A 15,889-nucleotide genomic window follows, 5' to 3' on the forward strand; every position below is an offset into this window, starting at 1 on the left:
TTAAAAGACCCTATCATATCTGCCTCCACCACCGTTGCCAGCAGCCCATTCCACGCACTCACCACTCTCTGCGTAAAAAACTTACCCCTGACATCACCTCTGTACCTACTCCCAAGCACCTTAAACCTGTACCCTCTTGTGGCAGCCATTTCAGCCCTGGGAAAAAGCCTCTGACTATCCACACGATTAATGCCTCTCATTATCTTATACACCTCCGTCGTCACCTCTCATCCTCCGTCACTCCAAGGAGAAAAGGCCGAGTTCACTCAACCTGTTTTCATAAGGCATGGTCCCCAATCCAGGCAACATCCTTGTAAATCTCCTCTGCACCCTTTCTATGGTTTCCACATCCTTCCTGTAGTGAGGTGACCAGAACTGAGCACAGTACTCCAAGTGGGGTCTGACCAGGGTCCTATATAGCTGCAACATTACCTCTCGGCTCTTAAATTGAATTTCACGATTGATGAAGGCCAATACACCATATGCCTTCTTAACCACAGAGTCAACCTGTGCAACTGCTTTGAGTGTCCTATGGACTCAGACCCCAAGATCCCTTTGATCCTCCACACTGCCAAGAGTCTTCCCATTAATACTATATTCTGCCATCATATTTGACCTACCAAAATGAACCACCTCACACTTATCTAGGTTGACTCCATCTGCCACTTCTCAGCCCAGTTTTGCATCCTATCAATGTCCCGCTGTAACCTCCACACTATCCACAACACCCACGATCTTTGTGTCATCAGCAAACTTACTAACCCATCCCTCCACTTCCTCATCCAGGTCATTTATAAAAATCACGAAGAATAAGGGTCCCAGAATAGATCCCTGAGGCACACCACTGGTTACCGACCTCCATGCAGAAAGATCCTTAATCTAATGAAAGACTAGAGAGTTGGAAAATAAATAACAAACAAAAGCTTATAGTTCATTATATTCTATGCTTACTTCAATTTGGATCAAATGTGAATGCATTCCCTTGCCAGTTTGATCATTTGCTTAGAATCTAAAGTAGTGCAGATTCTGCCATATGCATCACCATCAGTACCAAGTACAAATAAGGTTAAGTTCTGAACTATTTAATGCAGAAGCCTATAATTTTATTTTAATGCTCACAATCATTTTCACAAATCCAACCTCCCCATTATCTACACTAATTAGTATTCAAAGGTTTTTAAACTTAAGCCATATCTGCGTATCTTTCAGACTGAAACAGAAACAGAATTGTGGCCTCAAGATTTAAGCTTGTTGCTGGCTACAAATTTTATAAAACAGGCATGTCAATTTCTATCTTCAAAAAAAAAAATTCAGTGCACACAATGGTTAAGCAAAATTACATTGTAAGGTATCGTATTGGATCACATCTACGATGACATCAGTCTCAGCATTGTTACTGATTTTTCTAAACCCACCCAGAATGAAGCAACAACTGTGCAATCGAAGTACTTTAGCATTGATGGGATAGGATGAAAAAAAAATTGATCTCGGGGGGAATATTTTCCAAGAAAGAAATTGGAACTATCACATATTAATGATATTTGGATAAAGATTTGTACTGCAGAGTAGCGGCATTAGAGAACACTGGAAAACAGATCTCATTGATACTTAGGAGTCAGGATTCAACATTCACTAAGGGTTAAACACATGCAAAGAGGTAATGCAGCCTGGTTAGGCTGGAATAATTGGCAGTGAAAGAAGCAAGCAGCGGGTGCAAGGGGGAGGACTTCATATGCAAATTGAAAATACTGAACTGAGTCCATTGATGTTAAGTTGGAAATAGCGGTAGGTCATCTGGTAAATTCTATCAAGAGTATTCTAATAGCAGAGAGAACTCAAAGAATCATGAGTAGCTTTTATGTTCTAATCAAACATTAGCCAAATACAAATAGAAACTGATCCCCTTATCTGTGAATGCTGTTGATTATGTGGTAACCTGGGAATACTCTAGAGATCACTATTTGAGGGTGCGAATAGGGATGTATGAGCAGAATTCTCATAGGCAAGTATGAATTATAATAGACAGGTATGAATTAAAACAGAAAGACATGGCAATTTCATCAGAGATTGGCAATAGTAAAAATGTGATGGAGGATGAAGTTAGGGTCAACCTAATAAAATTGTGCAGTTTTCAGGAGGAAATTTTTCATAGAAACTCCAATACATAAAATGCTGGAGGAACTTAGTGCATCAGGCAGCATCTATGCCATGGAGTGAAATGGACAATCCATAATTCGGGTCAAGACTGTTAATCAGGACTGGAAAGAAAGAGGGGAAATAGCTAGTATAAAATGTGGGACAGGAAGGGATGGAGCAAGAGCTGAAAGATAGAATAAGCAACACAGTATAGAAACAGGCTCTTCGGCCCAGTGGCTACACTCATTCCCAACTTTCCAAGCCTTTCCCCTCCATGTACCTATCCAAATACCTCTTAAATATTGCAATTGTACCTAACTTGACCACTTCCCCAGCAGCTCATTCCAGGTACTCACTACCTTCTGTGTAAAAGAAGTTATTCTCAGTTCTCTCCTATTTGTGCCCTCCAGTTTTGGAGTCCTCAGTCCTGGGGGAGAAGACTATGACTGCTCATCTTATCCATACATCTCATGATTTTATGAACTTCTGTGGGCTCACCTCATATGCTCCTGTGCTCCAAGAAATAAAGAAACAGAATGGCCAACCTCTCCATATAATTCAGGTCCTCTAGTCGAGGCAGCATCCTCGCAAATCGCTTCTGCTCCCTCTTCAGCTTAACAATATCTTTCCTATAACAGGATGATGAAAACTGTATACAACTCAGTTGGCATTGATGGATCCAGGTGATGGGGATGATAGGCAAATGAGGGGAGTGGAGAGTGGGAATGTTGTAAGAAGCTGAGGTGACGACGAGCCGAAAAAAATGGTTTCTGATGGAAGAGGACAGTGGGCTCCCCTTCCTTATAATTCCACTTATGAAACCTAAAGCATTCTGCAATCAACAATGGTTTTGGTTCTAATTTTTCTGCATTACTTTCACTCTGTCAGCAAAGCTCATTTCAGCTGGTTTGGTTGGAGCAGTCAAACTTCTAGGTATATGCCTTTAAACCCAACGCACTTAGTAAAATTGGTACTTATTTCTCATTGGCTATTTCACTTGATTCAAAACACTGTTCAATTAGCTCAGTATAGACAAGCCAATTACCTGTTGAGTAACTGAACGTGTCTATCTTTCTGATATAGCATAGCGAGCCATTTCTGTTTTATTTTTTAAAAATATCATCACCTGATACTCACTCTTTATGAACTTGTGAATTCTTCCATTTTCTGCCTTTTTTAAAAACTCAATCGTGTCTTCCCTTCCAAAAACGTGTAGTGCACTGCTTTTTTTTCTAAAAACTTGACCATCTTCGCTGCACTTTTTTAAAAACTTGAATAGCTCGCTGTGCTTTAACAGGTCAGCACCTGTCTCAGGTTTGTTTTAAAAAATATACCTCATCACCATCATTCGATTTTGTAACTTCAAGCGATTAAACTAATTCAAAGGAAAAGAGAGCAGAGATGAGAGTCTTAGTTTCTTCTTTACTTTAAGTGAGATACACACATTTCACATGGTAGCATGATGACATGGCAAATTCACGTTTTTATACATATATTCCATAATGAATTATGCAAATGAACAAGAATGCATAATCTATTACATATACACACACACACACAAAGATCACTCAAATATTATTGAAATATTAAATACACAACATTATTCTCTTCTCCTCAGCTGCTTATCACCTCCCCCTGGTGCCCCTCCTCCTTCCCTTTCTCCAATAGTCCACTCTACTCTGTTAGATTTCTTCTTTGCCTTTTAGCTTTTCCACCCATCACCTCCCAGCTTCTCACCTCATCCCCCTCCCCCACCCACTTTCCCCCTCACCTGGCTTCAATTATCACCTTCTAGCTTGTACAGTCGGCCCTCCGTATCCACGGGTTCCGCATCCGTGGACTCAACCTACCGCAGATCAAAAATATTCGAAAAAAAAATTCCAGGAGGTTCCAAAAAGCAAAACTTGAATTTGCCGCACGCCAAGCACTACACTTAATCCACGCGAATGAAGTGATGTGTAGGCATACCCTGCTGTAGCCACCCGACATCTCACAGATCCTCAGTCTCTCGCCAACACTCGTTGTTTGAGCATTGTTTGCCTTACATCTCGTTTGTTCGCTACTTAGCTTCTATGAGCACCACTGTGAAGGGGTTGAGGAGAGTGAGAGGAAGGAGTTTAAGGCTAGTAAGGGATGGCTGGCTGGCTATGTAAAGCGCTACAGCCTCAAGAACTTAAAGATCATGGGAGAATCGGCATTGGCTGATGCCGAGGCAGCATCAGTGTTCTCAGAAGAGCACCGACTTTTTTTTCTTGTCATTATTCCCTAAACAATACAGTATAACAACTATTTACATAGCATTTACATTGTATTAGGTATTATAAGTAATCTAGAGATTATTTAAAGTATACGGGAAGATGTGTGTAGATTATATGCAAATACTACGCCATTTTATATAAGGGACCTGAGCATCCGCTGATTTTGGTAACCGCGGTAGTTCCTGGAACCAATCCCCTGCGGATACCCAGGGACAACTGTACTCCTTCCCTCCCCCCCCACCTTCTAATTCTGGCTTCTTCCCCCTTCCAAGTACAAACGGTTTAAATTATTACAGTTGAGGACCTATACTGAGAGGCAGTTTTTTTTTGCAAAATGATAAAATCAGTGGCATCTAAAAGGAACCAGGGTTTAAACAGACTGGACTAAACCCAGAGAGGAAATAAAGAGAAACTGCAGAGGATCATGGTTGCATGAATAGGTGGTTTTGTGGTATCCTAGTTCAACAAGAATATAAACTTATTAGTAGGATATTATACTACTGCAATTCACATGTCACATCCTAGTATAAACCCTTCACCAAGTTGAAGAGAAAATAAAATTGAAATTTTAGAAAACTATCATAATACATTAGAAATCCAAATATAAAAGTCAACAAGCTGTAGTCTCAACAAGTACCATCACCTGAGCCCTGATGAAGGGTCTCAGCCTGAAGCGTCAACTGTTTATTCAATTCCATAGATGCTACCTGACCTGCAACATTTTGTACGTGTTGCTCTGGGTCTCCAGCATCTGCAGAATCTGTGTGTTTATGAAGCACCCTCACTGTAAGCTCCAACCTCATGCATTTGAAAAGTCAGTCAATAATTAACAAACTGCACAAATTTCTCAGATTTCCAAATCATGAGGGCATTGTTCCATGAAAAGGATAGCAACAGACTTCAAAAAGATAAAGTTCGATTGACAGATTGATCAGATAATATCTGTGGCAGATGAAATGTAAACTTTAAGCATTGCAACGTGTTACATTTTGATAGAAAAATTGAGAAAATTAACTTACAAATTAAAAGGCATCATTGTAAAAGGGGTACAGAAAACAGATCTGTATCTATTTGTGTATAGTTCATTGGAAGTAGAAGGACAGATTTAATAAGTAGTTAAAAAAGCATACAAATTCCAAGACTTTCAAAACAGCCATTGGTTACAAAAGGATTTACAGAGCCTCAGCACAACTACTGTGTCCAGTTTTGGATGACATACTTTAGGAAAGATCTAAAAGCTTTAGACAGTATGCAGAAAGAGTTTTAATAAAATTATTCCAGGAATGAGGAATATTGACAAGGTACCTCCTTGGATTGGAGTTTGCAAGATGATCAAGTAGAGTTATTTAAACTCATGAAGAGAATGGACAGAGAAATTAGAAAGAAGTGGTCTCCTTTGGTGGAAGGAAAATAGAATGAAGGTGTTTGGGGAAAAAAACAAATATGACATGAGGAAAAGCCTTTTTCTTTAATAAACACATCAAGCAATTTGAATCTGTAATGTGGTGCTGGGTTAATAGTAGAGCAGATTCAATGAAGCCTTATAATTATCTGAAAGGAAAGAACATGAGCTTGTTGCCAGAGACCAGGGAAGCAGGATTGTTTTTGCATACTGCTGGTAAAGACTCAATGGGCCAATTTACTTCCTTCCTCATCAGATCCATTCTGTGAAACTGTTTGTCGAAATGGAATCCAGTTAACTGGGGCACACCAGGACCGATACATTTTGGCATTAGAATATTACCAATTCTGACACAGTACTACAAAACTGTGTATTAGTTCCTAATAGTTATTGAAGGAGGAGTTCATCCAGCCATGCTCTTTTGATTGATTGTAAATGAACTAAATTATGCAGACACCTAGTGCAAATAATGAACTGCCTTCATATATTGCCATCGATGATTGCATCCTTAAATCTTAATTTTCATTGTAATATTCAAAACGATTTCAATAACTTTTAATTCTTTGTAATTCCTAACTTGTTGAAGTAGTGAAATCACTTCATTTTCACAGCCATTTCTGGCATCTCCATGCCTGAATGCTTGAAACTGCAGTGAGCAAAACAGTTCTGAATTTTGTTACTACTTATTTCTCGCCAACTATCAGTGACAAACTGCACTGCCCGTAAAAGGTTAATCCTTGCTCTTCAAAAATGACTGCTTTTTGAATCGGCATCCATCGGCCCAAATGGATAACATTGTAAGCACACACAACTGATGCTATTTAAAGACTGTTCACTCTAAGTATGGCGCAGTGCCTAACAGCCACACAAGTGCACATGACTGGAAAATTCAGCAAAAGTTTCCTGTCCCAATTAAGTGACATAGTGTCTCAAATAAATGAAAGGAATCCTGGCTATTCTCTTGATTCATTTTTGTTCTTTAAGTGTTCTCCCAAATAAGTGGCTGTCCCAATTAACCGAAATCCATTATACTTGAATATAGGTTGTAATCATACTTTACTTGAGTGAAATAACACTGAATACAAGTCAGAAAAATAAAACATAATACAAAATATGTGCAAAACTCTAAAGCAGTTTACAGAAATAGTATACAGGAATTACCTCTTGTTTGAATTCTAAAGTTAATTTTGCTTTCTGATGGATGAGTGATGCTGTAGCCACAAAATTCTACCTCTGGGCTGAAACAAAAACAAACACTTGTATTGAAATATCAACATACTGTACATTGTACTAAACAATTTGCAACCAGACTCTCAAATGACTCAGTATGCTAAAGGACTTTCGCAAAAGATAATTTTTTGACTTTGAATTAAGTATTTTTGTTTAGTAATTTTTGTTCATGGACTTCCTCTACAAATTCCTAAAGTGAAATATAGTCAAACTCTTTTCTAGTGATTTAATCATAGAGAAGACAGAGAACCGTCATTATAAATATATAGTGAAAAATTAAAATCAAGAATAAAAAAAAACATGGAGAACATTTTTTTTCAAATTATAGCTCACTAAACGGGGACAGCCTAATGGGGTGGCATGGTAGCATAGTGGTTAGCACAACGCTTTACAGTACCAGCGACCCAGGTTCAATTCCTGCCACTGTCTGTAAGCAATCTGTACACGTGTTTCCACCAGAAGCTCTGGTTTCCTCCCACAGTCCAAAGACATAGCGGTGGGTAAGTTAATTGGTCATTGTAAATTGTCCCGTGATTAGGCTAGGGTTACATCAGGGGTTGCTGGGCAGTGCAGCTTGAAGGGCCAGAAGGGCCGATTCTCAATAAAGTAAAATTTTTTAAAACTTTAATTGATTTTTGGATTGGAAGTGGAAATTATCTTTTCCAATACCATTTGCCCAATAACCCTACCTTTTTCTGAACAATAGCCCCACTTCTTCCCAAAGGTTTTCGCTAATATACTTCCCACTCATTATGTCACTTGGAACCATAAAGAGCTCATAAAGAAAGTGTATCAATCATGTGGAATTAAAACAAAATGTAGCAAGTTAAAAATAAGAATATAAAATGTCAACAATAAAACATTCAATGGTCAGCATTTGGCAATCAACACCAAAAACAAAAAAAAAATTGGTTACCTCAGTAATAGCTTGGAACACTGTGTTCTTATTACCAGACATTCTTTCTGGCACAAAACTCTTAAGATAAGTGTCATTAGCTTTACATGCAAAGCATTTCAACTAACCAAATATAATCATCTTTAACACGAGGAAATCTGCAGATGCTGGAATCTCAAGCAACACACATAGAAGTTGCTGGTGAACGCAGCAGGCCAGGCAACATCTCTAGGAAGAGGTACAGTCGACGTTTCAGGCCGAAACTCTTCGTCAGGACTAACTGAAAGGAGAGCTAGTAAGAGATTTGAAAGTGGGAGGGGGAGGGATGGAGCCAAGAGCTGGACAGTTGATTGGCAAAAGGGAAATGAGAGGATCATGGGACAGGAGGCCTAGGGAGAAAGAAAAGGGGGAGGGGGGAAGAAAGCCCAGAGGATGGGCAAAGGGTATAGTGAGAGGGACAGAGGGAGAAAAAGGAGCGAGAAAAAGAATGTGTGTATATAAATAAATAACGGATGGGGTACGAGGGGGAGGTGGGGCATTAGCGGAAGTTAGAGAAGTCGATGTTCATGCCATCAGGTTGGCGGCTACCTAGACGGAATATAAGGTGTTGTTCCTCCAACCTGAGTGTGGCTTCATCTTTACAGTAGAGGAGGCCGTGGATAGATATATCAGAATGGGAATGGGACGTGGAATTAAAATGTGTGGCCACTAGGAGATCTTGCTTTCTCTGGCAGACAGAGTGTAGGTGTTCAGCGAAACGATCTCCCAGTCTGCGTTGGGTCTCGTCAATGTATAGAAGGCCACATTGGGAGCACCGGACATACTATATCACCCCAACCGACTCACAGGTGAAGTGTCGCCTCACCTGGAAGGACTGTCTGGGGCCCTGAAAGGTAGTGAGGGAGGAAGCGTAAGGGCATGTGTAGCACTTATTCCGCTGACAAGGACAAGTGCCAGGAGGGAGATCGGTGGGGAAGGATGGGGGGGGGGACGAATCTTTACTTGCTCAGGCAACATCCAAAACAGGAAAATTAAACCAATAAATAGATTTGGATATAAATGATGTGCAGAAATACAATAGCATTCAGACAGGAGGCTGACAGAGAGGGGGTGACATAGAAAACAGACCTCCAGCATTAATTACAGGGAATGAGATAGTGCACATATAAAAATCCATTTTTCAAAGCCAAAGCTGTTCCACAATTATACTTATGGTACATTAAAAATTAATTTACTTAAGAATCAGAGTCACAGAGCAATACAGCACAGATACAACTCCTTTGGCCCAAGCAGACCTTGCAGACTATGGTACCCACTCAGCTCGTCCCAGTTTCCTGTTTTCAGCCTTTCCTTGTGTGAGTTCAAATACTTTTCAATATCATCATCATCATCATCAGGTGCCAAGCCCAGTTTGAGCTTTGACTGACAAGGCCCACACACTCCCATTTCGGGTCAAGTGGATCAATTCATTGGTATTCATTTCCAGTTCTCTGGCTGCTGTCTCCATTATCATTTGTCTTTGCCTTCCTCTTGCTTTCTTCCCTTCAATCTTTCCCATAATTACTGTGCATTCTAACTCCTCTTTCCTAATCACGTCCAATGAAGTCACGTTGCCTTTTCATGATCTCATACATTATTTCTCTTTTTGTGCTCGCTCTGTTCATGACATCCTCATTAGATATTCATTTCGTCCATGATATTCTTTGTATCCTCCTCAAAAACCACATCTCTGCTGCTACAATTTGTTTCCTCACGTTACTGGATATTGTCCAACGTTCTGAGCCATATAACATAACTGGATAAATGTAACATTTCAGTACTCTGAGGCGGGTTGCCATGCCTAGTTTAGTGTTGGTCAGTATACTCTTCATTCTTGTAAAGGTGTCCTTTGCCATCCCTATTCTTTTGATGCCCAAGTCGCACCTGCCACCTGATGTCACCCAGCTTCCTAAGTAGCAAAAGTTCTGTACTTGTTTTATGTCTTCCCCATTTATTCTCAGCCTGCAGATAGGATTCTCCTTCTTTCTGGATATCACCATAAATTCTATGACACTTATGAGACTGGAATAATACTAGAAGAGACTTAAAAAATCAGTATTTATCACTCTTCCTAAGAAACCTGGAGCAATAGAATGTGAATTACATAGGACCATAAGTTTAATGACTCATATCACTAAGATACTTCTAAGAATTTTGATGACAAGAGCTAAAAGTAAGATGCAAGCTGAAACAGGTAAAGAACAATGTGGTTTCGTGAAAGACAAAGGTACAAGAAATACGATATTTATGTTAAGGATACTATCAGAACAAGCTATTCAAGTGCAAAAAGATTTGTTTGTTTTATCGACTACACAAAAGCATTTGATAAATTGAAGCACAATAAGTTATTCAAAATATCACAGGAAACTCCAGATCTAGATTCGAAAGACCTCCACCTAATCAGAAATCTGTACTGGGAACAAACTGCCACTGTAAGAATAGATGGAGAAGTAAGTCAGCTTACGAAAATCAAGAGAGGCGTTAGACAGGAGTGTGTTTTCTCCCCTGATTTGTTTAATGTGTACAGCAAAACAATATTACAAAAAGTAAAAGACATCCTGGGGATCAAAGTAGGCGGTGAAAACATCAATAATTTTAGATATGCGGATGACTGTGTTATTGCAAGTATGGAGGAAGAACTACAAAACTTAATTGATATAGTTGTTGAAGAGAGTGCAAAAATGGGTCATCTATCAATTGCAAAAAAAAGACTTTTCAATAAAAGAACTATAAATTTGTTCCAACCATTGTAAGTGTGGAACTAATGTTCCAGAACAACATGATTATACCAGTGGAGTTAATTCAATAGTGAAGCTATCAGTGTGAAGTTCAACAGCACGACCTGGTTTCTACATTTGGTGAAGATATCCGACATTGCTGTTTAATTTATGCTATTCTAACATGAATACTCATAGCTGATTGTTACTACTACATTCATTTTCTGACTAACATATTAAGCACAGAATGCAGTATATTCTTGATTTTAATTATTTTTATATAAACTTTGCAAAGTCAAATGCTACTGTCTTGATTCTTTTTCCAAACAGTGAAGAGTGAATATTCTATTGAAGTAGTTCCATGAAGACCACAAGACTTCTGCAGACTGCAGAGGGGTGTACTTGGGTTCCAGTGGTTTCTGTGAGTTCAGAGCTGATAGCACTGCTGAACTTCTTCCAATTTAGAAGGGACTTCAGTTTAATGGATCTCTCATCTTTTACACTTTCCGTTTCCTACCACTGCATTTCTGATCCTCAACCTTGCCCTCTTCTTTGTGCTTCTTCAGAAGAGCTTCAACAGCACAACTCGAAACTCCTGTATGCCACAAAATTTCTGTTTGGGAGAGACCCTGCTGATGCAGGATGACAACCTTGTGTCTTGTTGCTATGCTCACTCTTGCCATGGTATAAGAATTGATGACTTGAAGATTAAATTGTCACATCTGCCACACTGTCGCCTTTTAGTTTGGTTGTCCTTCGCCCAGTTTGATTCCTTCTACACCCATTTCTGCTTCAGTTAATCAGTTTAGCTCATTCAACTCATTATGTCACTGATTATTAGCATCCTGTTTCTTATCTTTGTTTAATCATGCACTAGGCTACAAAGGAAGTTGGGTGCAAGAAAGTTTGTGAACTCTGTAGAATTTCCTCTACTTCTGCTTAAATACGACCTAAAACGTGATCAGCTCTTCACATAAATCCTAAAACTAGTTAAAGAGAGCTCAAAACTACACTGAACTACATATTGTTTCATGTAGCACCATGGTCCTGAAAAACGCTGTCTCATTTTTACTGTGTATTGTACCAGCAGTTATGGTCAAAATGACAATAAAAAGTGACTTGACTTGACTTGACTTGAATTAACTAAATAACACAGAATTTATACTTGTTCATTTACTTATTGAGAGAAATTATCCAATATTATATTTATTTGTTGGAAAAAGTATGCGAGCCTCAGGGGTAATGCCTTCTACAAAAGCTATTTGGAGTCAGGTGTTCCAATCAATGAGATGAGACTGGAAGTTGGGGTTGTAGAGATGCCTGCCCTATTAAAAAATACAAAGTCAGGCTGCTGACAGAGTTCTCTCTTCTCAAGAAAGATCTGTTTATGTGCACCATGCCTCGATCAAAACAGCTTTCAGAGGACCTTAGAAGAATTGTAGAGATGCATAAAGCTGGAAAGGGCTACAAAAGCATTTCTAAAGACGCAAATGTTCATCAGTCCACAGTAAGAGAAATAGTCTACAAATAGAGGGAACTATTGCTACTCTCCCTAGGAGTGGGCATCCTGCAAAGATCACACCAAGAGCACAATATGTAATGTTGAAGAAGGTGAAAAAGAATCTAAGTATAACAGCAAAAGACCTACAGAAATCACTAGAACTCTGTCCACATGTCCAAAGAAAACATTGCTGCACGTCTCAAGTTTGCAAAAGACCACCTGGATGTTCTACGGTGCTTCTGGGACAAGATTCTGTGGACAGGTGAGACAAAAGTCAAATTTTTGGCAGAAATGCACATTGCTATGTTAGGAGGAAAAAGGGCATTGCACACCAACACAAAAACCACATCCCAACTGTGTAGCATGGTGGAAGGAGCATCATGGTTTTGCGCTGCTTTGCTGCCTGAAGATTGGACAGCTTGCAGTCATTGAGAGAACAATGAATTCAAAATTGTATCAAGACATTTTACAGGAGAATGTCAGGGTAGTAGTCCATTAACTGAAACGTTAACCTCCAAACTTTCGAGGTCGGCCAAGGTCCGACAATTGAAGGAGTGAGTAAGAGCATTGGTTGAGAAGGAGTGGTTGATTTAAAACCCGGTCGAGACCAGCCTGCAAGACAAACGTTTGAGGTCCGCCGAGGTGCGACAATTGAAACAAATTCATCAAATATCAGCCAATATAATCAAGGTTTGCTCTAGGGGAGTGGCCTTGTCAAGGGAAGTGCCTTGTGAGAAATGTGCCAGTCTTTGGCTCAGGGGTCTTCAGGGAGGAGGCTAAGGGAGGAGACTACACCACAGTTGGAGAGGGTGAGAAGTGGTGAAGAAATGACAGGTCAACTGATTCAGCGTGCTGCTTGCATGATGTGAGAGGTCAGGGACACTGATGGTGCCTCTGGCTGCTACAAATGTGGAAAGTGTGTCCAGGTTCAGCTCCTGAAGGGCTGTGTTGAGGCACTGCAGAGGCAACTAGATGACCTCAGGTTCATCCGGGAAACAGACTTTTCTGGACAGGACCTGTAGCGAGATCGTTACACCGAAGATACCGGAAGACAGAAGGTGGGGCGACGATGAGGAAGGGATGGATGCTTGGAGTACAGAAGACCACGGGGGACGTGCCTCTTGAAAACAGGTTCTCCCTCTTAGAAGCTGTCGGGACAGAAGACAGTGCCAGTCTGAGAGGCGGACGGGGCTGCGAGTCAAAAATTGGCGCTGAAATAAAGCCGAGGAGACAGACGTCAGGCAGAGCCATGGTAGTAGGGGACTCCATAGTGAGAGGTACAGATAGGGGTTGCTGCGGCAACAGGCGAGATTTAAGGATGGTGTGTTGCCTCCCTGGTGCCAGGATCCAGGACGTCACAGACCGATTGCTGGGCATCCTCAAGGGAGAAGGTGAACAGCCGGAGGTGGTGGTGCATGTCGGCACAAATGACATCGGGAAGAAGATGAGACATTTTGCAGTGTGAATTCAGAGAACTCGGAAGAAGGCTGAAAAGCAGGACCTCCAGGGTGGTTATCTCGGGTTTGCTTCCAGTTCCTCGTGCTGGTGAGGGCAGGAACAGGGAGATAGGGGATCTGAATGTGTGGCTGAGGAGCTGGTGCGGGAGGCAGGGATTTAGATTCTGGGACCACTGAGATCTGTTTTGGGGTAAGGATGAATTGTACAGAAGGGACGGGTTGCACCTTAACAGGCGGGGGACCAGCGTTCTGACAGGCAGGTTTGCCACGGCTACACGGGTGTGTTTAAACTAAGCAGTGGGGGGCGGGGGGAAGGGAAGAACTGGAAATATAAGAATGGAGTTAAAGGGAAAGAGAGAATAAGAAAAGTTAAGGAAGACAACAGAGTCAAAGGGGCAGAAAGATCAGGAAGGGATCGGAGAGTATGGGCAACTGCAATAGGAATCGATGTGAAAGATGAGGGGAGTAAAAGTATTACTTTAAAAGGATTAAAAGTATTATATATGAATGCATGGAGTATAAGAAATAAAGTGGATGAGCTTGAGGCTCAGTTGGAAATTGGCAAGTATGATGTTGTGGGAATAACAGAGACATGGCTGCAAGAGGACCAGGGCTGGGAAATGAATATTCAGGGATATACATCCTATCGAAAGGACAGACAGGTTGGCAGAGGGGGTGGGGTGGCTCTGTTGGTGAGGAATGAAATTCAGTCACTTGCGAGGGGGGACATAGAATCAGGAGATGTAGAGTCAGTATGGATAGAACTGAGAAACTGTAAGGGTAAAAAGACCCTGATGGGAGTTATCTACAGGCCCCCAAACGGTAGCCTGGACATTGGGTGCAAGTTAAATCAAGAGTTAAAATTGGCATGTCGCAAAGGTAATTCTACAGTTGTTATGGGGGATTTTAACATGCAGGTAGACTGGGAAAATCAGGTTGGTACTGGACCCTAAGAAAGGGAGTTTGTGGAATGCCTCAGAGATGGATTCTTAGAGCAGCTTGTATTAGAGCCTACCAGGGAGAAGACAATTCTGGATTTAATGTTGTGTAATGAGCCGGATTTGATAAGGGAACTCGAGGTAAAGGAGCCATTAGGAGGTAGTGACCTTAATATGATAAGTTTTAATCTACAATTTGAGAGGGAGAAGGGAAGATCGGAAGTGTCAGTATTACAGTTGAACAAAGGGAACTATGGACACATGAGGGAGGAGCTGGCAAAAGTTGACTGGAAAGATACCCTGGCAGGGATGACAGTGGAACAACAATGGTAGGTATTTCTGGGAATAATATAGAAGATGCAGGATCAGTTCATTCCAAAGAGGAAGAAAGGTTCTAAGGGGAGTAAGGGGCAACTGTGGATGACAAGGGAAGTCAAGGACAGTATAAAAATAAAAGAGAGGAAGTATAACATAGCAAGGATGAGTGGGAAGCCAGAGGATTGGGAGACTTTTAAGGAGCCACAGAAGATAACTAAAAAGGCAATACGGGGGGGGGGGGGGAGATGAGGTACGAAGGCAAGCTAGCCAAAAATATAAAGGAGGATAGTAAAAGCTTCTTTAGGTATATGAAGAGGAAAACAATTAGTTAAGACCAAAGTTAGGCCCTTGAAGACAGAAATGGGTGAAATTATTATGAGGAACAAGGAAATGGCAGACGAGCTGAACAGGTACTTTGGATCTGTCTTCACTAGGGAAGACACACAAACAATCTCCCAGATGTAATAGCGGCCAGAGAATCTAGAGTAACAGAGGAACTGAAGGAAATTCGCATCAGGCCCAGAAAATGGTGTTGGGTAAACTGATGGGACTGAAGGTTGATAAATCCGCAGGGCCTGATGGTCTGCGTCCCAGGGTACTTAAGGAGGTGGCTCTAGAAATCGTGAAGACATTGGTAATCATTTTCCAATGTTCTATAGATTCAGGATCAGTTCCTGCGGATTGGAGGGTAGCTAATGTTATCCCACTTTTTAAAGAAAGGAAGTAGAGAGAAAACAGGCAATTATAGACCAGTTAGTCTGACATCAGTGGTGGGGAAGATGCTGGAATCAATTATAAAAGATGTAATAGCAGCTTATTTGGATAGCAATGGCAGGATAGGTCCGAGTCAGCATGGATTTACGAAGGGGAAATCATGCTTGACTAATCTTCTGGAATTTTTTGAGAATGTGACTATGAAAATGGACATGGGAAAGCCAGTGGATGTAGTGTACCTGGACTTTCAGAAAGCCTTTGATAAGGTCCCACATAGGAGATTA

At 40.8% G+C, this 15,889-nt stretch overlaps 1 protein-coding gene across 3 annotated transcripts in view; it reads right to left on the minus strand.

Moving 5' to 3' along the window:
- Nucleotides 1–15,889, minus strand: part of polr1d (RNA polymerase I and III subunit D) — a 43,277-nt gene that overhangs the window by 21,234 nt on the left and 6,154 nt on the right. For all 3 annotated transcript variants that reach the window (XR_010019523.1, XM_063060697.1, XM_063060695.1), the window contains exon 3: nucleotides 6,958–7,034. Coding sequence is in view for 2 of the 3 variants with exons in the window: in XM_063060697.1 (XP_062916767.1) it covers nucleotides 6,958–7,034 (77 nt within the window). In the remaining variant the exon portion in view is untranslated. The remainder of the gene's footprint in view (nucleotides 1–6,957; nucleotides 7,035–15,889) is intronic.

Source organism: Mobula hypostoma, chromosome 10, assembly GCF_963921235.1.
Source record: "Mobula hypostoma chromosome 10, sMobHyp1.1, whole genome shotgun sequence".
Classification (NCBI taxonomy): domain Eukaryota; kingdom Metazoa; phylum Chordata; class Chondrichthyes; order Myliobatiformes; family Myliobatidae; genus Mobula; species Mobula hypostoma.